General features: G+C 47.8%; 1 protein-coding gene across 1 annotated transcript; it reads right to left on the reverse strand.

Moving 5' to 3' along the window:
- Positions 1-1,532: 1,532 nt before the first annotated feature.
- Positions 1,533-7,634, reverse strand: LOC135530904 (transforming growth factor beta-3 proprotein-like). The gene is made up of 6 exons (XM_064959076.1): positions 7,422-7,634; positions 4,238-4,367; positions 3,889-3,996; positions 3,223-3,388; positions 2,389-2,542; positions 1,533-1,946 (listed from the first exon to the last, which is right to left on the reverse strand). Exons 1-6 carry the CDS (start codon positions 7,521-7,523, stop codon positions 1,788-1,790), a joined length of 819 nt encoding a protein of 272 aa, XP_064815148.1. The 5' UTR covers positions 7,524-7,634; the 3' UTR covers positions 1,533-1,787.
- Between the last annotated feature and the right edge of the window lie 1,277 nt (positions 7,635-8,911).

Genomic DNA, 8,911 nt, shown 5'->3' on the forward strand with positions numbered 1-8,911 from the left:
CGGCCTAGGAACAGTGGGTTAACTGCCTGTTCAGGGGCAAAACGACAGATTTTGTACCTTGTCAGCTTGGAGATTTGAACTTGCAACCTTTCGGTTACTAGTCCAATGCTCTTACCACTAGGCTACACTGCCGCCCCAATGCTCTTCTTCTACAACTGATTGCTTCTAACAACCTAACAACCTGGATGGAATTATCCCAACCATCTTTAACGCACAGGAAGTCCCGCCCAGTTGTTTACTTTACAATGGTTTTATTTGATTTTATTTAACCTTTATTTAAATAGGCAAGTCAATTAAGAACAAATTCTCATTTAAAATGACGGCCTACCCCGGCCAAGCCATAACCCAGACGATGCTTGGCCAATTGTGTGCCTCCCTATCGGACTCCCAATCATGGCCCGGTTGTGATACAGCCTGGAATCAAACCAGGTCTGTAGTGATGCCCCTAACACTGAGTTGCAGTGCCTTAGACAGTGAAAGTCCGCAATTGTGCTTCCCATGTTAAAATGGGATTTTTGGGGCACTAGAGCCCTCTATCTATCTCTAGGTAGTAATGTGACTGACGCATTGTGGGTGGTGACCTCTAGGCACTTTAACAAACCCAAACACGGCTTCTGATTTCTTTTGTTGTTGTGGCTTTGGTACAAGGGAGATGGACTCGGATGCACTGCTTTTTGGCTTTGCAATGTCAAGAGCAGTTATCATGACCGGATTTCACCTTTTTTCATCTTCTCGAATAGCAAAACAACTGGTTGAAAGCCGTTCCAGCATGACTACGTAGTGGGCCCTCTAAATCATCAGTAGAACCATGTGACGACTTTAACAGTTTAATATCAAAGGGATTAGACAGATACAGCAACAATCAATCAATCACCATATGACAACACGCTGCATAACAGAGAACATCTGCCAATTTCAAGAAAAAGAAGAAGAAGAAAAGGAAGAAAAAGAAGAAGGAGGAAGAGGAAGAAGAAGAAACATTTGGACATACGTTTTACAGATCAATATTGTTTTCCAGCACATTGTGTTTGGGTCCGATTTTTTTATTTAATTTAATTCAAACATGTCAAGAAAGTCTTCAAAGGGAGTCGCGGTGGGTGTTTTGGATGAGTGCTAAATGGCTAATAGCCATAGAATAATATCTTTCTCCATCTGTAAAGGTCCTTCCTCCCTCAGCTCCGTTTGCATTCGAAGACGACAAAAAAAAAATGGTCGCTGCTTTTTTGGTTGGACAAAAAAATAATGATAAAAAAATAATAATAATCTTGGCTTCTATCTCTTCTGCTCACTTTACTTTCCATTGCAAATCCTGCAGGCATTCTCTACTCTCTCTCTCTCTTCTCTCCGTCTCATAGTTTGTCCTTTCTCCTTACCCTCTAGCTGTCTTTGGATACGGCAGCTAGTCTGTCCTTTCTCCTTTGTGTGTTATGAATAATGCGCACTGTTTGTAGGAAGGTGAAGGAAACCCAGTTTGTTAAACATGTCAAAATGAAACGATTTGGCGTCTCTCTCTCTAAAAAAAAAAACGATGATGAAGATTATAAGTTAGAATCGCAAAGTCTAACATACTATGTCCTCCTCACATGAGGATAGGGTCCTTCAGTTCAAGTGGTGTTAAGAGCTAAGCCACGTGGCAGGCAACATAGTCCGAATACAAAATAACATGGATGGTGGTATTCTTCTACAGCTAGGCAGGCTGGCTGGCTCTAGTGCCCCAATACAGGTCACCTTCCGTGGGACAACCCCACCACCCAACTCCCTGGCTTCGGGCCTACTCCCGAACCTCTTCAGCTGCATTTGCAGGACTTGACGATCATGTTGGACAGCTGCTCTACTTTCGGGGTACGTCCAGAGTAGTAGAGAATAGTAAGAGGCTCCAGGTCCTGGGGAACGCAGCAGGGAGAGGCCGAAGCCTCTGGGTTCAGAGTGTTATACAGGCTCAGCAGCTACGGAGAGACAGGAAATAGATATTTAGGGGTTCTGATGTGGAAGTTCAATGTTGATTCAACTGTCCTGTCCCACTACAGAAGTAAACACGAGCCCTAATAAGCGGTCTTGGCCCATCAGAATTTGAGTTTTTCTTGATTTCTGTGCATGGTGCTATTGATCATATCGCTGGATATAATTTAATAGTAACTACTGAGCAGCAGAGGGACTTCTGCTTCTGATTATGGCCATGGTGCAAATAACATGCCCTCACCTGTGTGTGTGTGGTGTCAGACTGCCCTCACCTGTGTGTGTGTGTGGTGTCAGACTGCCCTCACCTGTGTGTGTGTGGTGTTAGACTGCCCTCACCTGTGTGTGTGTGGTGTCAGACTGCCCTCACCTGTGTGTGTGTGGTGTTAGACTGCCCTCACCTGTGTGTGTGTGGTGTCAGACTGCCCTCACCTGTGTGTGTGTGGTGTCGGAGCTCCTCAGGTAAGGGCAGGGTCCAGAGCAGTAGTTAGCGAAGTATCCTTTAGGCTCGTGGATCCACTTCCAGTCCAGGTCCCGACGGAAGTCGATGTAGAGACGACGGACACAGCAGTTCTCCTCAACAGTGCTGGGAGGGGGGGGGGGGGAGCACAACAAACTACGGTGAATCACTCACCACTCACTTATACAACAATGTCTCAGCTTTGATAATTTTTCAGTTTGAACTCAAGGATTTTCTTATTAAACACAAAAAACTTTCGTCCAAGTCAGGTAAGGCTGCAGTTAGTTACTGTTACTGCACGAGGGGGTGTGGTATATGGCCAATATACCATGACTAAGGGCTGTTCTTAGACACGATGCAACGCAGAGTGCCTGGACACAGCCCTTAGCCGTGGTATACTGGCCATATACCACAAACCCCCGAGGTGCTCTTATTGCTATTATAAACTGGTTACCAACGTAATTAGAGCAGTAGAAATACATGTTTTGTCATACCAGTGGTATACGGCCTGATATACCACGGCTGTCAGCCAATCAGCAATCAGGATTCGAACCACCCAGCTTATATTCAAGTTTATCTCATCTTGATCAACCAACACATGTTGAATGGTTTGAGGTGGAGCACATGGGGGAGAGGGGGTGGGATTGAACCTTCTTCTTCTACTGCTGTTAAAGTTACAGCAGAGATGCATTTGCTGACGTGTGGTTTACAAACCCTGCTAATTCTAAGGAGCCCTTCAGGACTGAGACATCTCCATGACGATCGGTGGAAACAGAAGTGACAACAGTTTCAGTGGGCGTCCTTACGAAAAGCAGTAGTTGGTGTCCAGGGCCCGCTTGCGTCTACGTGGCTGTGGGTCCAGACGGTGAGGAGGGATCATCATGAGGATGAGATGAGGCAGGGACCGCTCCTTCTGTTTCTTCAACCTGCCCAGATCCCAACGGCCCTGCTCCTCATACTCCCCTTCTACCCCTACAGCAGAGAGGTCAGAGGTCAGACAGTATTATGTTCCGTGCCCTGACTCTAACCCAGATCCCAACGGCCCTGCTCCTCATACTCCCCTTCCACCCCTACAGCAGAGAGGTCAGAGGTCAGACAGTATTAATCCAGTTCCAAGCTCGTAAATTATGTTGTGACTTGTCATGTTAACAACAACATAAAATGCATCAACACTTTTTATTGCCAGTTCGAAGTTCATAGTTCACAGTTCACAGTTCATAGTTCATAGTTCATAGTTCATAGTTCACAGTTCATAGTTCACAGTTCATGGTTCACAGTTCACAGTTCATAGTTCAGTTGTCTAAGGGAGACCGATCCAGATCTGAAAGCTACTGCTCAGTATGTTAAACAATGCTAGCAGTACATTGCCAGTTATTGGTTGGTGACAAAAAAAACAACAACAAAAAAGGACTTGAGGTTTTCCCCGGTTTGAAAAGACCCCACGAAGAAGAGAATGTTATGCCTTTACTGACCTTTGAACTTGACCTCCAGCACCTCGTTCACATTGTCGATGATGTCACCGTTGGGGTTGAAGGTGTGACACGGGCAGTGTACGCTGATCTCCAGACCCAGGTTGGTCTCTGACAGAGAGAGGCATCATGGGAAAGATGAGGTCATCTTCACACACCAACTAAAAAAAAAAACAGGAAAACTACCGCTTGTGTTTTTTTTAATAGATTGTTTACTTTTGTTTGTTGTTGTTGTTGATGTTCTTGTGTTAGTATGTCACTGGAGTCTATACAAAACTCGTAACGGTGGAAATCATTTGCTCTTGAAAGACAGTAGAACAACGAACCAATGAATCCAGTGGGATCTGCTCACCTCTGTACATCAGCCACTCCTGTACCGTCTCTGTCACATCGAAGGAGACCCATTCGGCCGTTCCCTTGGTCAGCACGTTCTTGGCTCCAATGTAGCGTTGTTTAGCTATGTGCTCGTCTGGCCTCAGGATCTGAAACCCAGGGTTGGGCGGAGTTACTGCATATGAACAATACAACGATCCGCTACACTGATGTAGAAATATAACAGGTGCTGTTGAAACTTGAGGAGACAGCAGTCTCTATTTATCAGAAGCCTGGAGATGTGAGAAGCATTAGCTATTGAAAAAGGATCATCTTTATAACCCTCAAATTCCCAACCTTCCAATCAGAGACCAATTTAGACCTGGGACACCAGGTGGGTGATTCCCCTCTAATCAGGGACTGATTTAGACCTGGGACACCAGGTGGGTGATTCCCCTCTAATCAGGGACTGATTTAGACCTGGGACACCAGGTGGGTGATTCCCCTCTAATCAGGGTCTGATTTAGACCTGGGACACCAGGTGGGTGATTCTCCTCTAATCAGGGACTGATTTAGACCTGGGACACCAGGTGTGTGATTCCCCTCTAATCGGGGACTGATTTAGACCTGGGACACCAGGTGGGTGATTCCCCTCTAATCAGGGACTGATTTAGACCTGGGACACCAGGTGGGTGATTCCCCTCTAATCAGGGCCTGATTTATACCTGGGACACCAGGTGGGTGATTCCCCTCTAATCAGTGACTGATTTAGACCTGGGACACCAGGTGGGTGATTCCCCTCTAATCAGGGTCTGATTTAGACCTGGGACACCAGGTGGGTGTAATTAATGATCAGGTAGAACAGAAAAGCAGCAGTCGTCTGGCCCTCCGTGGTTTGATGTTAATATCCCTGCTTTATGGTATTACCGCATGGCACCAAATGCCATAGAAACTGGAGCAGAAGCTTTGAGACTGATGATTCTAGAAGGTTTGAGGTCAATTCAGTTTTCAATTAAAAAAGTGAATCGGCATCCATACAGGCTCAATGAAACTCTCACATTATTTGAAAGGAAACGACTAGTAATTGAACTGATGTGTGGTGCTGGTCTGCTGACAGTATACAGCCTAAAGCTCTGAACACATTCTCCAGGACACACCAGAGATACCCTGCCTAAAGCTCTGAACACATTCTCCAGGACACACCAGTTACCCTGCCCAGAGCTCTGAACACATTCTCCAGGACACACCAGTTACCCTGCCCAGAGCTCTGAACACATTCTCCAGGACACACCAGTTACCCTGCCCAGAGCTCTGAACACATTCTCCAGGACACACCAGTTACCCTGCCTAAAGCTCTGAACACATTCTCCAGGACACACCAGTTACCCTGCCCAGAGCTCTGAACACATTCTCCAGGACACACCAGTATACTGCCTAAAGCTCTGAACACATTCTCCAGGACACACCAGAGATACCCTGCCCAGAGCTCTGAACACATTCTCCAGGACACACCAGTTACCCTGCCCAGAGCTCTGAACACATTCTCCAGGACACACCAGTTACCCTGCCCAGAGCTCTGAACACATTCTCCAGGACACACCAGTTACCCTGCCCAGAGCTCTGAACACATTCTCCAGGACACACCAGTATACTGCCTAAAGCTCTGAACACATTCTCCAGGACACACCAGAGATACCCTGCCTAAAGCTCTGAACACATTCTCCAGGACACACCAGTTACCCTGCCTAAAGCTCTGAACACATTCTCCAGGACACACCAGTTACCCTGCCTAAGACTCTGAACACATTCTCCAGGACACACCAGTTACCCTGCATAAAGCTCTGAACACATTCTCCAGGACACACCAGTTACCCTGCCTAAAGCTCTGAACACATTCTCCAGGACACACCAGAGATACCCTGCCCAGAGCTCTGAACACATTCTCCAGGACACACCAGTATACTGCCTAAAGCTCTGAACACATTCTCCAGGACACACCAGAGATACCCTGCCTAAAGCTCTGAACACATTCTCCAGCACACACCAGTATACTGCCTAAAGCTCTGAACACATTCTCCAGGACACACCAGTTACCCTGCCCAGAGCTCTGAACACATTCTCCAGGACACACCAGTTACCCTGCCCAGAGCTCTGAACACATTCTCCAGGACACACCAGTTACCCTGCCCAGAGCCAGACCCTGAACACATTCTCCAGGACACACCAGTTACCCTGCCCAGAGCTCTGAACACATTCTCCAGGACACACCAGTTACCCTGCCCAGAGCTCTGAACACATTCTCCAGGACACACCAGTTACCCTGCCCAGAGCCAGACCCTGCACACATTCTCCAGGCCTGACGAGAGCTGGAGTTAGGGTCTGGCGGCTGGCTACCCACCACCAAACCACAGCTGGATTTTACTGGCTGAGGCTCTCTTGCCCTTCCTTAGTTGGAACTGGGAAGTTTGAGAAATGTGTCTTGTGGAATAATAGGCGACTAGATTTCATGTCTGTGTTAGTATGGTAAACCTATCTAAGTGAACTGAAACTTGCTTAGGTAGCCACATTTCTGGTTAAAGTCTACTACAGATCATGCTCCGTAACAACAAAAGCTGTCGATTTGTTGATGTGCTTTAAAAAAAATCATGTCTGAGTGATGGAGGTATGTACTGTGTTTCCTCTACCAGGCAACCCCCTCCCCCTTACCTAAAGTGATTGATTTCAATTGGTAGTAATTGACAATGGCTGTGTTCCAAACAGAACCCTACTCCCTTTACAGTGCACTACCTCAGAGCCCATACGGATATGGTCAAGGGTCAGTGCTCCCGAGTGGCGCAGCGGTCTAAGACACAGCATCTCAGTGCTAGAGGCGTCACTACAGACACCCCGGTTCAAATACAGGCTGTATCACAACCCGGTGTGATTGGGAGTCCCCTAGGGCGGCACACAATTGGCCCAGAGTCGTCCGGTTTTGGCCGGTGTAGACCGTCAATGTAAATAAGAATGTGTTCTTAACTGACTTGCCTCGTTAAAAAAAGGTTAAATTATACAGGATGAAGGAATAGGGTGCCCAATGTTGATGCCTTAGGACCTGGAAGTTGCTTTGGGGTGCCCCCCCCCCCCTGCCTAGAAATGAAACTAGAGGGGAACGACTGTTAACACGGTCAGGTTGAGTTGAACATCTCTGAAGGACATGGGAGAGACGGAAGGGTACCTTTACACACCTGGTAGAGCTCCACCCTCTGTTCATTCCTATTGGCAGCAGAGTTTGGAACCCTCAGAGCTCGGAACTCGGCTCGGAACAGGTTGGTGGAATTCCTCTCCATCACTGAGATGTTGAAACGGAACACTTTGGAAGTGATTCCTTTAGGACAGTATGGAAGGTCATCTGTAGCACAGAGAGAGGAGGCCACAGTCAGTAACAATCAACTTTAGTTTAAGTTACTACTAAGGTTAACTGGTTGGAGATGATGACATTAGGAGAGTAGGGAAGGTTGTTGGAGACAGAGAGGAGACAGTAGGGCAGGTGGTTGGAGACAGACAGGAGACAGTAGGGCAGGTTGTTGGAGACAGTAGGGCAGGTTGTTGGAGAGAGACAGGACACATTAGGGCAGGTTGTTTGAGACAGACAGGAGACAGTAGGGCAGGTTGTTTGAGACAGACAGGAGATACTAGGGAAGGTTGTTGGAGACAGTAGGGCAGGTTGTTGGAGACAGACAGGACACATTAGGGCAGGTTGTTTGAGACAGACAGGAGACAGTAGGGCAGGTTGTTTGAGACAGACAGGAGATACTAGGGAAGGTTGTTGGAGACAGTAGGGCAGGTTGTTGGATACAGACAGGAGACAGTAGGGAAGGTTGTTGGAGACAGAGGGGAGACAGTAGGGCAGGTTGTTGGAGACAGACAGGAGACAGTAGGGAAGGTTGTTGGAGACAGAGAGGAGACAGTAGGGCAGGTTGTTGGAGACAGACAGGAGACAGTAGGGAAGGTTGTTGGAGACAGACAGGAGACAGTAGGGCAGGTGGTTGGAGACAGACAGGACACAGTAGGGCAGGTTGTTGGAGACAGACAGGAGACAGTAGGGCAGGTTGTTGGAGACAGACAGGAGACAGTAGGGCAGGTGGTTGGAGACAGACAGGAGACAGTAGGGCAGGTTGTTGGAGACAGACAGGAGACAGTAGGGCAGGTTGTTGGAGACAGACAGGAGACAGTAGGGAAGGTTGTTGGAGACAGAGAGGAGATAGTAGGGCAGGTTGTTGGACACAGACAGGAGACAGTAGGGAAGGCTGTTGGAGACAGTAGGGCAGGTTGTTGGAGACAGAGAGTAGACAGTAGGGCAGGTTGTTGGAGACAGTAGGGCAGGTTGTTGGAGACAGTAGGGCAGGTTGTTGGAGACAGACAGGAGACAGTAGGGAAGGTTGTTGGAGACAGACAGGAGACAGTAGGGAAGGTTGTTGGAGACAGAGAGGAGACATTAGGGCAGGTTGTTGGAGACAGAGAGGAGACAGTACGGCAGCTTGTTGGAGACAGTAGGGCAGGTGGTTGGAGACAGACAGGAGACAGTAGGGCAGGTTGTTGGAGACAGACAGGAGACAGTAGGGCAGGTTGTTGGAGACAGACAGGAGACAGTAGGGAAGGTTGTTGGAGACAGAGAGGAGACAGTAGGGAAGGTTGTTGGAGACAGACAGGAGACAGTAGGGAAGGTTGTTGGAGA

This window comes from Oncorhynchus masou, unplaced genomic scaffold (genome assembly GCF_036934945.1).
Source record: "Oncorhynchus masou masou isolate Uvic2021 unplaced genomic scaffold, UVic_Omas_1.1 unplaced_scaffold_1456, whole genome shotgun sequence".
Classification (NCBI taxonomy): Eukaryota; Metazoa; Chordata; class Actinopteri; order Salmoniformes; family Salmonidae; genus Oncorhynchus; species Oncorhynchus masou.